Source organism: Prionailurus viverrinus, chromosome B3, assembly GCF_022837055.1.
Source record: "Prionailurus viverrinus isolate Anna chromosome B3, UM_Priviv_1.0, whole genome shotgun sequence".
Taxonomy (NCBI): Eukaryota; Metazoa; Chordata; class Mammalia; order Carnivora; family Felidae; genus Prionailurus; species Prionailurus viverrinus.
This window is the reverse complement of record NC_062566.1, coordinates 53,600,302-53,619,848: the sequence shown is the minus strand read 5'-3', so window position 1 is coordinate 53,619,848 and position 19,547 is coordinate 53,600,302. Positions and strand designations below refer to the sequence as shown.

At 42.1% G+C, this 19,547-nt stretch overlaps 1 protein-coding gene across 2 annotated transcripts in view; it reads left to right on the top strand.

The window, feature by feature from the left end:
• The window catches only part of SQOR (sulfide quinone oxidoreductase), a 47,946-nt gene extending 31,631 nt beyond the window's left edge, over positions 1-16,315 (top strand). For both annotated transcript variants that reach the window (XM_047863593.1, XM_047863594.1), the window contains exons 5-10: positions 820-1,014; positions 3,020-3,229; positions 9,015-9,198; positions 14,310-14,377; positions 14,662-14,840; positions 15,997-16,315. In XM_047863593.1, coding sequence (XP_047719549.1) covers positions 820-1,014; positions 3,020-3,229; positions 9,015-9,198; positions 14,310-14,377; positions 14,662-14,840; positions 15,997-16,054 — 894 coding nt within the window. In that variant the 3' untranslated portion in view covers positions 16,055-16,315. The remainder of the gene's footprint in view (positions 1-819; positions 1,015-3,019; positions 3,230-9,014; positions 9,199-14,309; positions 14,378-14,661; positions 14,841-15,996) is intronic.
• The last annotated feature ends 3,232 nt before the right edge of the window (positions 16,316-19,547 follow it).

The following is a 19,547-nucleotide window of genomic DNA, read 5'->3' as shown; positions in this document are numbered from 1 at the left end:
CATGGTTTCACACACTTCTGCCAACAACCCTCCGAAGCAGTTACTTTTATCCCCATTTTACAGGTGAGGAACATAAACTTCTTGGTGTCCATTAGAACCACCCAGAGATCCTGTTAAAACAGGTTTCTGGGCTTGCCTCTGAGTTTCTGAATCAGTAGGTCTGGGTGTGGCCTGATAATTTGCATTTCTAGGAAGTTCCCGGGTACCATACTTTGAAACCCCACTGGCTCAGGGATATTAGGTAATTTACCCAGGGTCATAACACTTGTAAGTAGAAAAGCTGGGACTCAAGCCAGATCTGTGGGGTTCCCAAGTCCATGTTTTTAATTACCTGCCCTTTCTGAGAATGATATGGTACAACCTTCGATAATGGGTAGTTGACATTTGCGATTATTGACAGTATGGCTCTTGGTTCTGTCTGTCATTCTTCTTCCCAGGATGGCAGCTCGTTCTCCAAAAGGGAAGTATGGCTGGCTTCTTGTCCTCCCTGTGATGGTGGGAAGAGGTCTGTCCAAATCATGGTCTCAAGGCCAGGGAGGCGAAGGAGTTTTCTGGGGCTGGGCCCATTCTGTGGGTTGACAGTTGACTTCAGGCCCCACAGCCCTGGTCTTAGCAGATCCCTCACCCACCTACCTGCCTGCTCTAATGTGTGTGTGAATACTGGGGGCTAATAATTGGACTGAAATACTTGAGAGGTTATAGAAATGGCAGAGAACAAAGGCTCTAAACAAGAGTTTTTGCACTTTGGTCAAAAAATTTACACTCCTGTGAATTTGCGCTTTTGTTAAAAAACTAGTTTCTTGGTGTGCTTTCTTGCAGATTAAAGGCTTACCTGAAGGTTTTGAGCATCCCAAAATCGGGTCCAATTATTCGGTGAGGACAGTAGAGAAGACGTGGAAAGCTTTGCAGGACTTCAAGGAGGGCAATGCCATCTTCACCTTCCCGAATACCCCTGTAAAGTGTGCTGGGGCCCCCCAGAAGATCATGTATTTGTCAGAAGCCTATTTCAGGAAGGTATGCTTCCTGTCCAGGGACAGAGACAAGGAGGGCAGACGGTGCTAATAAAGAGATGCCAGAATTCCATTTTGTCCTTGTCACAATACCTTTCTGATTTCTAAATTTTTATTACATATGTACAAAATTATATAACTGGTGGCTTATAAACTAGAAAAAAAGGAAGTCCCTATAATCCAATTACTCTGATATAGCTGCCGTTATCAATTTGACACATCCTTCTATTTTTTTTCCTGTACATTTTTTAACATGGTTACAATCATACCATGCAAATTTAGATGTACTCCTTGTTATTAAATAGTCTTTGTAACATACTTTCTAATGTGTATATAGAAATCTACTGGGGAGCCGTGTTAGACATTGTTTAAGTATTTCCATATAGTTGGACAATTTGTTGTACATTGTTTGTTCTTACACATACAGTATCCTCAATTGCTCCCGCTTAAGTTCAAGGTTATGTATGTTTTCAGGTTCTTAATAAACATCATTGAGAAAAAGTAGGCAAATGCCAAATCTAAAGACAAAAAAAAAAAAATGTTGACCTAGAACTTCAAACCTTAGTGGAAAGAGGTATTTGGGTGGGGACACTCCCAGCATTCCTCAAAGATACGTGTCAGAGCCAGTGTCCAAAGCTTGAGTATACCTGGCATGAAGCTCCGGGAAGCTGCTTTCGCCCTCCGGCCCTTGTGTGACATGTCACATGTGGTTTACCACAGCGTGGTCTGACTTGAGGCAGTGTCAGGATTCAAAGCAGTCTGTGGTTCTGTAAAGGGACAGGTGAGAGAAGGGGAGAGAAGGGAAGGGGCAGGTGGGACCAAAGAACCTTTGGACGTGTGCTTGGAACCACACTGGGAAGCCTTCACCTGAGTTATGCCAAACTGTGCCAACCCCCCTGGGGAATTAAGCAACAGTCGGACTCATCATTCCTCTTTCTTTTTTTAAATTTTTTTATTTTTTATTTTTTTAAAATATGAAATTTATTGTCAAATTGGTTTCCATACAACACCCAGTGCTCATCCCAACAGGTGCCCTCCTCAATACCCCTCACCCACCCTCCCCTCCCTCCCATGCCCCGTAAACCTTCAGTTTGTTCTCAGTTTTTAAGAGTCTCTTATGTTTTGGCTCCCTCCCTTTCTAACCTTTTTTTTTTCCTTCCCCTCCCCCATGGTCTTCTGTTAAGTTTCTAAGGATCCACATAGGAGTGAAACCATATGGTATCTGTCTTTCTCTGTACGACTTATTTCACTTAGCATAACACTCTCCAGTTCCATCCACGTTGCTACAAAAGGCCAGATTTCATTCTTTCTCATCTTTTCTATTTCTAAGAAATGGCCTTCTGATTCAAGAGAATTCCTGGATGGCACAGCCTTGGGAGGTTTTCACCCACCTCACTTCTTTCAAATAGTATGATTCAGCTGAGCAAATCTGAAAAGGAACTGAACAAAGGAAAAGGGGAGGAGACAAGTTGTTTCTTCCTTCCTGGAATTGTCTCTGCAAAACTCTTTTCTTCTAAGTCTTGGACAGCTGAGAGGAAGTTTCTCTTTCAGGTGTCATAAGATCTTAGGCATCTGGGAGAATATTAGCCTCTGAAACATACGAAGAATTCTAGTGTGTATGAGCCAGCGGGACGGGAACTTTGTTCACTACTGTTCCTGCAGCACCTAGAACAGTGCCTGACCAGCTCTAGGACCTCATTAAATATTTATTGAGTGAATGAACAAATGAGTATATGAATGAACAGTTCAGACCATCTTTCCCTGGACTTGACCTTCATCTCTGGCCTGCAAATAAGCAGTGCCCTCTTAACCCCCCCAACTCAAATGTGCCCTTAGTTGCTGTGTCACTGGCAGAAAGTAAGAAGGAGGCCTTGCCCCACCGGTGCCTGGTGATAGAGAAAGCTGGTGTGCTCTCTTGTAAGGGTTTTAATTCTTGTGTAAGTTAAAAAACGAAGTGGCTGAAGTAATGCTTTGGTGTCGGCTGTTTCTGTCCTTTCCTTTTTTCCCAGACGGGGAAGCGATCTAAGGCCAATATCATCTTCAACACTTCCCTCGGAGCAATTTTTGGGGTTAAGAAGTACGCTGCTGCACTGCAGGAGATCATCCAGGAGAGGGACCTCACTGTTAACTACAAGCAGAACCTCATCGAAGTCCGAGCCGATAGACAAGAGGCCGTTTTTGAGAATCTGGACAAACCTGGAGAGACCCAAGTGATTTCAGTGAGTGGTGAGGTCCAGCTGTCGGCGAAACACTGCCCTAGATGCCGACAACACTGTGGCTCCCTCCTCCCTGTCGCCCTCTGCATGCTGGGGGAGGCTGGTTACAATGGGCATATTAGGGCAGTAATAGGAGAGAAGGTGGACTAGAATGGATGGGGAAGAGAAAGAGGGGGGCTGCATGCATGGGAGCTGAGGAGGGTTTATCTCCTGGTTTCAAGTGAATTTATATCCTATTTTGTATCTCCACTTTTCTTCTACTGAGTCACTTGAAGCAGCCAAAAATATTTGATGACCTCAGGTCTGCCTAGAATTCAGGAAGGGCTTCCTTAAATGGAGGATTTGGTGATTTCTCTATGCTGTGTGAGAAACAGCCCTGTTTGTGGGTAGTTTACAGGTGACACGGGTGTCTTTCCCCTGTGGAAGAGGATGTCTTTAAACATCTTTCACTGGTGGGGCGCCTGGGTGGCTCAGTCGGTTAAGCGTCCGACTTCAGCCAGGTCACGATCTCGTGGTCCGTGAGTTCAAGCCCCGCGTCTGGCTCTGGGCTGATGGCTCAGAGCCTGGAGCCTGCTTCCGATTCTGTGTCTCCCTCTCTCTCTGCCCCCTCCTCCATTCATGCTCTGTCTCTCTCTGTCTCAAAAATAAATAAACTTAAAAAAAAAAAAGCATCTTTCACTAGTGCACAAAAGGAAGCACTTCAAAATCCTTGAAAGGTGTTTTGGAGCCATACCCTAACTTGGGAAGATTGAGCCTCTGTATATGGGCTTGGATCCTGTGTGTTTCTTCTTCTTCTGCTGTGTAGCAGGAATAGTACTTTTGTAGAGGCTTATGAGGATTAAGAACAAGATGTAAAGGCATCTGGAGAAGCATACATGGGAGAATCGTTTGTTTATATCACTCTGGCAAGAGCTGTTAGCAACGAGAAAACAGCGCATACTGACATTTTATTCATTCAGCAATTTTAGAGGAATGAAGGGTTCCATAAAAAGGGAATTTTGAAGTGAACCAACAACTAATCTTCTAAACATCAAAACTTCATGTTTTAGGCTTTTTAGTGCAGGCTTTTTCTAAAATGTATTGCACACATCTTTCCTTTCTTAAATGGTATGTATTGACTATCATTTAAGGTGTTACTGATGATTCAAAGTCATAATTTAAACTTTTATTTGCAAATAATCTTAAACTTAGAGAAGCTGCAAAAAATGCAAATAGTACGAAGAAAACTGTATACTGTGTAGCCTTTACCTAGATTCATTTATTTTCGTTTTACCCAATTGGCTTTATCATTTGATCTCTCCCTCCCTCCACATATAATGTAATGTAGTATGATGTGATATGATATAATATTCCCAAAGCATCTAAAGGTAAGTTATATACATCCTACTTCATGGCCATGTACCTAAATTCTTTGCTGTAAATCTGTTGAGAGATCCCTCTTCTCTTGCATAACCATAATACAGTTATCAGTTCGGTAATTTGGCATGGATACAATATTTTAATCTACCATTTGTATTTGTTTTGTTGATTGACCCAATAGCACTTATAGCATGCTTCTCCCTCCAGGGCAGAACCCAGTCAACAGGCAGGTATTGCATTTGTTTGTGATGTCTCTTGAACATCCTTTGATCTGGAACATTTCCATAGCCTTTTCTGGTGGATATTTTGGAATAATACAGCCCCCCTCTCCGCTTTTATTTTTTAATAGCATGTTCCTCATTTGGGGTTTGTTTATATTTTCTTGTGATCAGTTTCAGGCTCTGCATTTTAAGTTTATTTATTTATTTTTGCTTTAAGAGAGCAAGCGGGAGGGGGCAGAGTGAGAGGGGGACAGAGGATCCGAAGCGGGTTCTGTGCTGACAGCAGAGAGCCTGATGTGGGGCTCGAACTCATGAATTGCAAGATCATGACCTGAGCTGAAACCAAGAGTCGGATGCTTAATTGACTGAGCTACCAGGTGCCCCTCAGGCTCTACATTTTTAGACTGAAATGCTGTTTAAGGAATGTCGTGTCTTTCTAGTGTATCACATTTGAAAGCACATGATGGTCACCTGCCCCTCATTAATGATATTTATTTTGATCACCAGTCAAAAGATGGCTCAATTTCTCCACTGTATATTGTTATTCTTTTCCTCCTTTGCTACTAATAAGTCTTGGGGGTGGGGGAGACACTTTAAGACCAAGAAAATACCCTATGCCCTCCTCATTAGGTTTCCCACTGGATTTATCATCCACTGATGATTTTTGCCTAGTCCAGTCTTTATTATGGTGGTTGCAAAATGATGATTTTTCCAATCAAGCATTCAGTCCACCTTTAACAGTAAGCTGTTGGCATTCTGTCTGTAAAAGCCCTCCTTTCTCTCAGTTCATTAGTTATAGGTATAAATTTATGAATTCTTTTTTTTTTTTTGCCTCCAATGGTTTATAATTTATTACTGTCCTTAACTCATTACTGTCCTTTTGGCACTCAAACTGTCCCAGATTTGGCCAGTAGGAGTCCTTTCAAGATGGCTATGTCCTTGTGACATGTCGCCATCATATTTTGAGCACCTTCTTGCTTTCTGGTGTCACAGGATGTCCTAGGTTCACCTAGTATGTACTTGCCCCAGCTCAGGGTCATTATTTTGAATAGCTTTTATAAAGTTATGCTCCTAGAGCCTCCTAGGGCTAGTTATCATTTTATAAAAGGGTCTCAAAGTACTCTGCTATTTGATTTTGTATGTGTCCTTTTTGTGGCTTTCCAGTTTTCTTCTTTCTTGGCTGTCAGGCAGTCGTGAGTGACGTTAGAAGGTCCCTCCCACTTCAGCTCCTTTAAGCTGCTGCTGTTAATTCTTTATTGTCTGGAAAATGAGATAGCCAAACTTGTTTGATTTTATGTAAAGTAACAGCGAGTGGGCTACAAGTGAGGGCCCACTACATACTTTTCTGAGCAAACTATATGGGCTTGAGTGCATGAACTTCATTTTGTTATTTGGTCTTTTTCACTTTGGTTCTCAGCTGTGCTGTGGATTGTTGAAGTTGCAGATAGAAACTTGGATATGTAAATGGTTATTGTTCTTCTAAAGGGTTTATAAAGAAAAGAGATATTTGTGTCTGCTTTAAATGATAGGATGTCAGGTCAGAATTTATTTCCAGACCCAATTCCACTCTTAAAATATGGATTTCAAAAATCTACCAAAAGGCGTTAAAGTAGTGTCTCTCAGCCCTGGCTGCACATTGGAATCACCTGGGGAGCTTTTAAACGCTCTGATGTCTGGGTCTAACCCCCAGATTTTGATTAATTAGTTTGGGGGTGTGGACTGATGATTGGGCATTTCAAAAGTTCCTCTAATAATTCAAATGTACAATCAGGATTGACAACTACTACTGTAAGGAATTAAAAAGAAAAGAAAAGAAAAGAAAAAGCCTATAGCCTAACCCCCACAGTGTTCAATGGTCAACTGTGATGTATTTCTTTTTTTTTGTTGTTGTTTTATTTATTTTGAAAGAGAGAGAGAGAGAGAGAGAGAGAGAGCGCCTGAGGGAGAGCATGAGCAGGGGAGGGGCAGAAAGAAAGGGAGAGAGCGGATCCCCAGCAGGCTCAGAGTGGAGCCTGATGCGTGGCTCGAACTCATGAACTGTGAGATCATGACCTGAGCTGAGATTAAGAGTTAGATGCTTAATGACTGAGCTACCCAGGGATCCCTGTAATGCATTTCTTTATAGGTAAACAAATGGAAGGTAAAGTGACTTACCATATAATAACATTCTGTTTTTCCTTGTAAATGGACCTGTTCCTTCAAGCCAGAGCTTCTAAGACTGTCACCTACAGGTTTCATGTGTCAGAATCGGTAGGAGATTTTGTTAAAGTGCAGATCCCTATGCCTCACCCAGACCTACTGGATTGGGATCGTGGGGTGGTGGGGCCCAAGAATCTGCATTTCCCACAGGTCTCCCAAATGCTGCTTATAAACATTAAAGTTTGAAAACCACTACCCTGAATAGATTATTTACATTAATGAAGGAGAACCAAGTTATCTGTCACACACAGTTTGTGGAAATAGTGGATAAAGAGCAAGTTACAACTAAATGCCAATGTTATTTTTTAATAAATCTATAAAGCAGACCCTAGTATATCTTTTGTAGGATATTAGTTTGAGTAAAACTTCATGCCTTTATGATGATTGTGTGGAAATATTTAACTTTTCTTCTAGCAAAGATGTGTGGAATTCATGTGTGCTTGTGAAATTTAAGCACATTAATGCCAGTAGGTAGATATGACTCTGGTAAGACTTAGCCCTCAGCTAAAAAAAAAGTGGTTCTACTTAACTATAGAAAAACAGACATAGCCTTTATAATTTGGTGGCTGATGGCTGTTGGATTCCATACATTATCCTGCAGACATGTGCTCAGTCTCCATGTTCATTAGCACAGCCAGCCTCTGGAACCCATGCCCTTAAAGAACCCAAGATGACCTTGCAGAGGAGCAGAGCCTATTGACAGCTCTCCTTTACTTTAAGGTTAATTAAGTTTATAATTGTTTGGGAGGAGGAATACATACAAGTCACCTCCTTACCTCCCTCTGCTGTCAAGGACTGACCAGCCCTGACAAGGGCTGGGCCTCCTCAGAGAAACCAGGGGCTATGGACTGCCACAAGGTGGGGATTGTCTTAAGACACTAAAGTTTTCTCCTTAGTGAAATGTTTTGGAGCTCTTAAATCAGTTTGAAATTGCTAGATGGAGTTTGCGAACAATAATAAAAAGAATAGGAAGGATAAACCACAAAAATATTACATAAGCAAATAAGTACTACATAAACAAAACATTAAATGAGCCATCCAAATTGATCAGGGTGGGTTAGTGCACTGCTACCAAGGGTAACGTTGATACAGGTTTTCTGGGAAAAATACACAGACAAACCATCCTACCCCCCCAGACTGTTCAGTAAACCTATTACTGAATCAGATCACTCTCTCCTCCAAAATGCTAGCCGATATTCTCACCACCCTTTATGTCATATTTTTTTTTATTAAAAAATTTTTAAATGTTTATTATTTATTTTTTAGAGAGAGAGACAGATAGAGCATGAGGAGGGGAGGGGCAGAGAGAGAGGAAGTCACAGAATCCAAAGCGGGCTCCAGGCTCTGAGCTGTCAGCACAGAGTCTCATGTACAGCTCGAACTCACAAACCATGCAATCATGACCTGAGCCGAAGTTGGATGCTCAACTGACTGAGCCACCCAGGCGCTCCCTTTTATGTCATCTTAAGTTGGTGTTCCAATGGTTTCCTTTATGTGTTTTGAGAGTTGATCCATGTTTGAAAATGGTGCTCACTTACCAGCCCCGAACATGACCTTTGTGGGTTTCAGCGACTCTGAGCACCACTTTGCAGAATAAAACGGAAGTAACGGACTTTACAAGTAGTCAGCTGAGGGTCAGGCAGAGAGCAACCGAGAAACACCACTTCCTTTGTTTTAGTAATAATAGAAACATCAGTGGGTTCTTTCAGAATGTGAGTGAGGTTCATTCCAGTGCTTCTGATTTCCCCACGCCTCTGGCCAAAAGGATCATGTTGACTCTGTATGGGGAAACAACATCAACTGAGCGAGTGGTTAGTTGTTTTATCACCACGCTGCATGGAAGCATGGAAAACCTCGGGGGGGGGGGGTGTGGATTAGGACAGCCACTGAGTATACAGTGTGCCATGCAGCCATAGTATGGTGTATGGGTAAGGGAGATCAGGGGACAGCTGTGGGGCTGTAGAAATACTGCAATAAACACAAGTTTGGATGCTTTCCTTCTTTTGTAGTATGAAATGCTTCACGTGACCCCACCAATGAGCCCGCCAGATGTCCTCAAGACAAGTCCCGTGGCTGACACTGCTGGTTGGGTGGATGTGGATAAAGAAACTCTGCAGCACAAGAAATACCCAAATGTGTTTGGGATTGGGGACTGCACTAACCTTCCCACATCAAAGACCGCTGCTGCAGTAGGTAAGAGAACGAATGAGCTATGTTCTGACTCTCTCAGAATGATGTCACCCTAAGGGACCATCATAACAAAACCCAAAGCCTGGCACAAATAGCATTCCATTCATAAGGAAACTTTTGTGGCCTCAAAATGACTTCAGCTTCCCTGACACAGAGGCTAGCTGTTGATGAACGTGGTGTCATATGAAGAATAAAGAGTAGCATCGCCTCCTCTGCCCTTTGTAGGTCAGGGTGGTTGTTTACAGAGGAGGGGGCATTAGAGAGAGGGTACCACTCTTCCAGCTCTGCAATTCTTTTACTTCTCATACTGCCATACTCGTATCCTTGGCCTTTTTTTGGCCTGTGACCCTAGGCAGGTTGGCTATTTTTCCTTCTGCTTGAAACACCATAAAGCTAGGGAAGCGTTTGTTTCCACAGAAAACACATGCAAGTCATTGAAAGCTTGCAGACCAGAAAATTGTCCTGTTAGGACAAATACAGTGGAGCATGCCCTGATTGGTACACGATTGAGGCCTCAGCCTGGAAAACGAAATTCTTTACCTCCATGTTCTGCACTAGCAGTGATGAGGAGAATTGCCTTTTAGATGCTGTCCTCTGTAGATAGGAATGGTCTTCTCCACATGCTATAAAACACAGACATCCCTGCTGGTGGGGATGGTAGTGTGTTTGTGCAAATCCCATACCTGCGGAACATGTTGTGTTACTGTCACTATTTCAACCTATTTCCTTTCTAGGAAACCCGCTGAATATCTTTTTCATTATTAAAAATAACTTCCTCCCAATTTTTTATTTTAAAAATCTCAAACCTATGACAAATTTGAAAGAAAGCACAATGAATTTCATAGGACCCTCAGATATTAACCAATTATTATCTTTTTTAGTATTTGCTTTATTACTCTATGTACATTTTTTGCTGAGTCATTTGAAAGCAAGTTAAAAAAAATTTTTTTTTAATGTTTATTTATTTTTGAGAGAGAGAGAGGGAGACAGAGTGTGAGCAGGGGAGGGGCAGAGAGAGAAGGAGGCACAGAATCTGAGGCAGGCTCCAGGCTCTGAGCTGTCAGCACAGAGCCCGACCTGGGGCTTGAACTCATGAGCCATGTGATCGTGACCTGAGCCAAAGTGGGATGCTCAACCGACTGAGCCACAAAGGTGCCCCCTGAAAGCAATTTTTGACAATAATACCTCGCCTCCAAATACTATTGTATTTCTTAAGAAAAAGGACTTTCTCCTCGATATCCACAAGGCCATTATCATGTCCAAGGAATTGAACACTGTATTATCTGATATATAATCATCTCATATACAATCCAGTTCAGATTTGTCCAGTTCCCCTTTATTACCCCCACCCCTACCCTCCCTTAAATCCATGAGTCAGTTAAGGGCCATACACTGCACTGGATGTCGTGTCTTTTTGGTTTCCTTTAATCTGGAACAGGCCCTCGGACATTTTTTTACTTTCATGACATTGGTATTTTTGGAGACCAGGTTGGTTGTCTTGTAGAACAAACATAATTTAGAGTTGTCTGGTGGTTTTCTTTCTTTCTTTTTTCTTTAAAGTTTATTTTTTATTTATTTTGAGAGGGAGAGAGAGCGAGAGAGAGCAGGAGGGGCAGAGAAAAAAGGGAGAGAGACAGAATTTGAAGCAGGTTCTGTGCTGTCAGCACAGAGCCCAATGTGGGGCTTGAACTCATGAACTGTGAGATCATGACCTGAGCTGAAATCAGGAATCAGACACCTAACTGACTGAGCCACCCAGGTGTCCCTTTCAGGTGCCCCTTTCTGGTTCCCCTTTCTGCTGGCTTTCTTCTTTCTTTCTTTCTTTCTTTCTTTCTTTCTTTCTTTCTTTCTTCCTTTTTTTTTTTTTTAAGTTTCTTTATTTTTGAGAGAGAGAGAGAGAGAGAGAGAGAGAGAGAGAGAGAGAGGCTGTGAACAGGGGAGGGGCAGAGAGAGAGGGAGACACAGAATCCAAAGCAGGCTTCAGGCTCTGAGCTGTCAGCACAGAGCCCCATGTGGGGCTCAAACTCAAGAGCCATGTGATAATGACCTGAACAGAAGTCAGATGCTTAACTGACTGAGCCACCCAGGTGCCCCTGGTGGCTTTCTTAAAATTAGATTCAGGTTATCCATTTGGTAAGACCCTCTGTACAGGAGGCTGTGTGCCTCCCACTGCATCACCTTGGGAGCCTCTTGTTAGCATGTCTTGTCCTTGGTGAGGCTAGATTTCATCACTGGGTGAAGGAGTGACCGTTAGTTCTCTGTACCGTAAAGGTATCTTTTCTCTTTGTGACTTATAGGTAGACTGTGAGACAATGCTTTCCATTTGCTTTTATCTTCTTGTAAGTCTGCTGAATTTATGTGGTGAAAATACCTGTGGGAGTACCTGGGTGGCTCAGTCCATTAAGCGTCTGACCTCAGCTCAGGTCATGATCTCACGGTTCGTGAGTTTGAGCCCCACATCAGGCTCTGTGCTGACAGCTCAGAGCCTGGAACCTGCTTCAGATTCTGTCTCCCTCTCCCTCTGCCCCTCCCCCACTCATGCTCTGTCTCTCTCTCTCTCTCAAAAATAAATAAACATTTAAAAAAAATTTTTTTAAAGAAAATACCTGTGGATGCATACAAGGCCCAGATTAGCCAGTCTGTGGCCTACTTCAAACAAACACATGTCATTCATCGTTCTGAATAGATAATATTAAATTTGATTAAATGGAAAGTTATAAGTGAAAAATCTTGCTCCCCTCCCTGTCTTGCATCTATCTGCTCTGCTTCTTTGTTCCCCCTGACCATGTAGAGAGCATCCCCGTTGTTTTTACCTGTTATTTTCCAGTCTGTATTCTATTGCATGGTTGCTCCAGAATTTATTTAATGAGTCTACTCTTAATTTGTATTTACATTGTTTCCAATTCGTTTGTATTTCAGACAGTGCTGTAGTGAATGCTTTTTTTTTTTTTTAATGTCATTTCACATTTCAGGAAGTAAATAACAGAAGTCCCAGTGTTCCCCAAGAAGATCTACGTTTTTCACTAGATTCCCTTCCCTGGGTCCTCTCAGTATGCCTGGCAATGCTCTCACCGGTTCTACTAATCCATCCTTGGCTTTACTCGCTACCCAGACAGGTGTTTTACCTCATTCCAGACCACTATGCTACTGTGGGTGACACCCCATCTTGCTACATTGAATCTAGCTTCCTGTGGCTCATGCCTCTTTCTCTTTCCCAAGATTCTCCCTTAATTACCCACAGCACAGCCAAGACCAGGATGTGGCATTAACAAAAGTTAAATGAAGGTTTGGGCATAGCCAAAGGGGATTATAATACACGAAAAAAGTGCACAACAATTCACATACCCTTTCATACACACATACCTGGACATTGTGACTGCTTCCTGGATCCCAACCTCTTGGCAACTGGTACCCACCCAACATCTTCTCTCCTCTTCGTTGATCTTAATGCCTTGTTGCAGGCACCTCTTTGGAACTTCTCAGTTAAGATTCTAAACTCTGTACGGCCCTCAAAGGGGAGGAAAGTTTTCCAAAAGGGAAATAGGATCTTTAGAGATGTTAAGACAATGAGGACAGCCAGTTAATATTTTTAAAGCGGAATCATTTACTCCTCATTTTTTTGAAACTGCTCATTCGAGAAAAAAAATTATTGCTCTTTTGATTTGGGCATCAGTAAACTACACTCTGTGGGCCAAATGCAACCTGCTTCCTATTTTGTACAACTGGCTAGGAATGATTTCTACTGGTTAACATTTACAATCAATTTATGATAGGGAGCATTGAGGTTCAGAAAAAAGAATTTCAATTTTCTTACTAGTAGACCTGTATTACAGAAAATTATTGTTATGTTTTGGATTTTGTTAATAAACTTTTTTTTCTCTCTTGTTACTTAATATCTTTGATATTTGCCTCTTGGCCCACAAGGTGTAAAATTTTCCTTTACAGAAAAAGCTTGTTGACTCCTGATTTTGGGGATTGCAAAACAACTGCTTTAATGAGTATTATACAGTATAAATCTAATCCATCTTTCCTCAAAAGCAAATCCAGTTTTCCACCTCGAGAGACACAAACTGCTTGTATTTTTAAAAGGGCAGTCTTAATTATTCAAAATTGAGCACAGACTGGGATTAGATGGTATTAAGGAATTATTGCTAATAATTCAGGTATATTGAATTGCGTTTGTATTTAAAAATTGCTATTGTGTTTGTATTTAAAAAGTTCCTCATATATCGGAGATATACACAGAAATATTTCTGGGTGAATTGTTGTGATGTTTGCTCTGAAAATACTCCAGAAAGTAAAAGTAGCATCTGTGATGGGATAGATGAAACAAGAAAGATAAGAGTTTGAATATTTTCATAGTAAAAACAGGAGTCTCCTGCTCTTACCATCAAAAACAAAAACATCCGTCTACCTATCTAATTGTCTATATTTGGTCCAGCCTTAGCCAGGGCACTCTAGTACAGAGGAAAGCTCACTGTGTTACCTAATTGAATACACGTGGGGCAATCTAGGCTGTCTGAACAAGAACAAAGGAACGTATGAAAGTCTAGGGGATGACAACTATTGACAACTATTGACCAAGTTGACAACTATTGACCCCTAGGAGTAGGGGGTCTGCGGTTGGGACAGGGCCACCCTAACAGTTTTCTTGTTTGGAGAGAGCTGGCTCTTGAGTTTCAAACTTAGAGAGGCATCTGTGTAGGCTTTTGATGAATTGAAGAACCCCTCCTGGTAGTGAGAACTTCAAGTGGTAAGATGAGTCATGTTCTAGTTAAAATTTAGAGGGATAGGGGTGCCTGGGTGCCCAATCAGTTAAGCATCTGGCTCAGGTCATGATCTCATGGTCATGAGTTCAAATTCCACATCAGACTTTGTCCGCACTGACAGTGTGGAGCCTGCTTGGGATTCTCTCTCTCTGTCTCTCTCTCTCTGTCTGTCTCTTTCAAAAATAAATAAATAAACTTTAAAAAAGTTAAACATAATAAAACAATGAAAAAATCTAGAGGGATAGGGAATGGAGGCTTCTTAATTTGTCTACATTTATTTGCAAATTAGTTTTCTTGGAAAACCTAGATGTTTATACTTTTCTGACTTTTCCATTTCTCTTATAGCTGCCCAGTCAGGAATACTGGACAGAACAATTTCTCTGGTTATGAAGAATCAAACACCAACAAAGAAGGTTTGTATGCCTTGTAAGAACCACTGTCTGAATTATCATCTCTTATTCTGCCCGAAAGCAGTGTTTTCCCACAATTCTGCCACTTCCTTAATAGGTTTCTCTAATATGGGCACTTTAATTTTTGTCCTCAGTATATTTTTGTTATATAATTTCCATTTTTTCACTGCACAAAAATATTCAAAAACATAAAACCGTAATTACTTAGAGTAAATAATAAATTCTGAAGTATTATATAATGCCAGATAAAGAGCCACTTTCCAACTCAGTCTCACATGCAAATTTAGTATGATGGCTACACCTCGTGTCCACTGGTGACTGGCTACAACCGTGTGATTCTTGCGGAGTTTGACTACAACGCTCAGCCGCTGGAAACCTTCCCCTTTGACCAGAGCAAAGAGCGACTTTCCATGTACCTCATGAAGGCCGACCTGATGCCTTTCCTGTATTGGAACATGATGCTAAGGTAAGGTCATCGCCTAGGGTAGAGAGACACGCCTTTTGGCATATTGCACCGCCTTGTGCAGGGTGGTTGTCTCAAGGAAGCCTTCAAGCTACAGGAGACATCATGACCCAAGGCAGAAATGGCACAGGGGATCTGCTTTGCTGTGTTGTTTCTTAGGGATTTGTGATGGCAGCCTATGAAGGATCTGAAACCTTAGCTGTGTTCTTTTGCTACTGTATTAACAACAACAACAACAACAACAATAATAATAGTAATAGTAAATCAATTTCACATGTCAAGTACTTTTACATCTGACACCTTCTGTGTGTGTGTGTGTGTGTGTGTGTGTGTGTGTGTGTTCTAGGAAAAATAAAACATAGTGATTCAGAGCAAAAGCTTTGGAGTCAGACCTGTGCCCTGAGTCCTGCTTCTGCCATTTACTAGCTGTGTGTCCTAGGGCAAGTTGCTTAATTACTCTCATCTACAAAATGAACTTAACATTGCCTACCGCACAGGATGAAGATCAATGAGATGACATATAAAAAGCTACATAGTAGGCATTCAATAAGTAAATAGAGTAATAAAAACTAAGATTCTCTTGGTCCAAAAAATGACAATCTCATTTCACTTGTCCAAACCCTTAAGAGATAGTTAAGTCAGGTATGTATATCAGTGATTTTGTCTTCAAGGGGACATTTGGCAATATCAGGAGACATGTTTGATTGTCACAACTGGAGGGGATGCTTGTGAGTATCTAGTGAATAGAGGCCAGAGATGCTGCTAACCATCTTAAAATGCACATGTCAGTCCCACAACAAAGAAGTATCTGGTCCAAATTGTCAGTAGGGCCGTGATTGAGAAACCCTGAACTATACTTAATTTACAAGCAAATGAGAGTAGAAAGGATTGCAGTTTGCATGTAGCAGAGGCTTCATACAGGTTTGCTGAGTTGAGTCTGCGTGTCCAGGCTCACATAGCAAGTCAGTGTCAAAGCCAGGATCCAAAGTATGTTGTCCCCTCCTGATCATGGGATCTTTCTACCTCACTAGACAAGTCTTGCTTTATGTGCTGAGAAGCAAGCTGTGTGAGCAACTTGGCTTCCCTTTCAACATTCTGCTGCTGAAGTCACCCCCATCTTTTCTGAAACAAATAATCTTCTGTATGTCATTTCTTACAGGGGTTATTGGGGAGGACCAGCCATTCTGCGGAAGTTGTTCCATCTGGGTATGAGTTAAGGATGGCTCAACCCTTGCTCTCCTTGGATGGCTTCTGAACCCGAATCACAGTCGTTGATTGACCAAGAGCAGCATGAAGAACTTAAAACCTAAAACTGTGCAAAGAGTTTACTGCTGGGTGATGGTGACCAAATGCCTCCTTTTTCAGTGCCTCTGGACAGCTACCATGTGATATGCCCAGGATGAGTTTGATTCTTCAGAAATATTCAAATGAAAGATTAGATTTCTATTTTTTAAATAAAAGCTTGCTATTGATTGAGATTCTATGAGACAATTTTATCTTGAGTGGTAGAACGAAAAGTTACAGCAGTTGGGAGCAAAAGTTGCTGGTGGGAGCTTACCTGTTACCTACTGTGAGTGTTCTATTGATGGCTGATGCATTTTCGCCAGACCCTGTTTGGATTCACACAAAGTCACTCCAGGGAGAGTATTATTTCAAGTGGTGTGTGTGTGAGAGCCCTGAACATGTGATGCTTAGAATTCCTCAGCAGGGTCATAGTGGTTGTTGCCCTCTCCTCGGCCCTCATGTTTGTGCTGAGGCCATACCTCCTCCTGGTTAATGACTGATGCGATACTGGCACATTCCTGTAGAATGTGGGACTCTTCTACTTGGCAGCTGGCTCCAAGTTATTCCCCATCAACCTGGCTGAAGCTTTCTTAGAACTGTGTCATCAGAGATTCTCTTTCCCTGACCCTCCTACCTACCCCCCTTCCTCTCTCAGGTGTCCCGCCTGCATCATGGTCTGAAAGCCCTCCATGCTTCTCCTGTTTCTGTTCCTTTTTTCTTTAGACTTTGCAGACCTTTGCCCCACTGAACCTCTTGCAAATCTTACTCTCCTATGGCACCTGCTTCTCAGGGAACTTATGCACAGTGAGGATGGGACTAGAGGAATTCTGATGTGTGTGATGAGCATTTGCTTGATTCAGTCCCAAATTTGGCCAGTAAAATTTTGAATGAGTTCACATTGGAAATATTGCAGGAAGTAGTTCATTTATTTGAAGTTCAGCAGTGGCTTCAAAATCATTTGTTTCCAACTGGTTTACTTGTGGAAACTTAGTTTCAGTTCAGTCTGGTATTTATTTTTATTTCATTTCATTTCATTTCATTTCATTTTTTAAATGTTTATTTATTTTTGAGAGAGAGAGAGAGAGAGAGAGAGAGAGAGAGAGAGAAACAGAGAGAAAGGGGGACAGAAAATCCAAACCAAGCTCTGTGCTAACAGCAGAGGGTCCAATGTGAGTCTCGAACTCATGAACTGTGAGATCATGACCTGAGCTGAAGTCAGAGGCTTAAACAACTAAGCCACCCAGGCACCCCCAGTCTGGTATTTTAAAGCTTTGTACATTTTATATTTATTTATAAACTCCACCAAAAGGAAATGCATAGCAGTCTATGCAAAACCTTAGATTTTTACAACAGTTCAGAGTTCAAACCTAAACAGCTACCTACTTTAGGCAACAGTGTTATCTGGGATTGCCAAGTCTCTCTGGTTTCCTGGAGTTCTGCTGATGACTTGAGAAACTGCTCAGCCATTCGTGAATTAACCCAACAAGTATTTACTGAGCCCCTACTACCTGCCGAGCACTATTTTGGCCCAGCGGATGCGGTGGTGGACCAGACAGAGAGGGCTCTGCCCACACTATTGTGGTTCATGTGATAGTTCCCTCTTCTCTTTCTGGGATGCCAGGGGGTTGCTGGATGAGGCCTTGGTTGATTTGGAAAGTAGACTTTCCTCAGTGGCACAAGTTCTGAAGAAAGAGAACAAGGTGCCACTCCCTCAGCAGAGTCTGGGCAATAGGAGTGGAAGATGTTTTCTGTGGTAGCCACACATCTGGTTTGTCTGCAATATTCCTATTTAACATCTGTTATCTTGCCAGTGCCACTTTCATTCCAAAATGTCCTGTCTGGACAATATATTGACCATGCTCCTGGGAACACACTCCCCACCGAGCCCTGCCCCAGTCCTAGAATGGGAGAGGAGAGCCACAAGAGCTATGTTCACATCGTGCTTGTGAAAACAGGCAGTGGTGGGATTATTCTGCCCTGTACTCTGAGTCCTGGCCTGAGGTGGCCGCAGCTTGGCTCCTGGTGGGCTGCCCATTCTCACAAGGCATGCAAGTCAGGGAGAGCTGGGGGCTATTCATCCCACATGACCTTCTTCTGCAATGCCCAAGAGGTCCTGGGAAGACCCAGCCATTACTTTCTCCCTGGTTGTAGACAAACATGCTGGTGAAGACGGTTTCTGCGTTTTTAGCAATGGGCTGGGATTCTGGGAATAGCTGAGGCTTTAGGTCAAGTCTCTTTGAAATCTCTTGCAAGGTGAACTGGAGCCTCCTGGGTCTGTTTATGATCATGCATTCTGAATAAACCTCTAAGCACCAGGGGATTTCTTCTGGATTCGCATTAGCTGGGCGGAATTTATTGCCAAGGCTGGAGGGAGCAGTAACCACTATTGGCCAGAAGTCCAGGAAAACTTGGCCTTTGAAGACTATCTCAACCACAAACGTGGGGTTGGCCAAGGGAGGGATCTGCCCTTTTGACTGCCTCCAGTTATTGGGATCAGGCAGCAGGGGGGGTAAGACCAGGATAGAGACGAGGGTGTGTGGTTTCTCCACTGGTGGGGCCTCTGACTCAGAGGCTGATGCCTTTCGGGCTAGGACCAATGACTTGAGAAATCTCTCCTTAGTCTCCTCCCCTTGTTCCTGGAGCTTCTTCTAGGGAATTGAAATTCCTGCCCTGGGTGAGCTATGGGTGTAATAATAGAGCTGGGGTGGCAGCTTAGGGACCACTGGGGTAGAGGGAGGGAAATGAGACTTAAGTCACCAGGGGGAACATGGTTTCAGATTTAGTAGATGTTTTTGGTATTAAAGACATTTTTAGTGCTTTTTTTCTTATGCCTAACTTTTGTAGAAAATTTGGAGAACAGAGATAAACAAAAATAATAAAAATTAGCCCAAATCCATCTCCCAGTGATAACAACTAATAATGTCTTAGTGTCTTTTTCTCTGTTGCTCTAATATTACCACATATAAAGTTGCTGAAAACAAAAAGAATCACACTCCAAAGTACTGTTTGTGTTTTATACTTCATATGTGTTGAAGACCTAGAGATTGATTACAGAGAGGAGTAGGAGATTGGTGAGTAATTAATTACTCAAGGAGCACAGATCATTTGTGTTGGCTAAGAAAATTGCTAATTAATTAATTAATGTAATAAATCTATGTGCCATGCCCAGTAGGGTATTGGGATATAGTCAGCCCTAGATACTTTTCTCACATAATCCTACAATAATCCTATGCACAAAATTATCAAAAACATGAAATAGTACTCTTTTTGAGGAAGGTGGCTTTTGTAACCCAATATTTAAGAATAGCTTCTCTGATTGTTTTCATGCACTGGATAACTCCAGTCTCATTTTTTTTAATGTTTATTTATTTATTTTTGAGAGAGAGATAGAGAGAAGGAGGGGCAGAGAGAGAGAGAGAGAGGGAG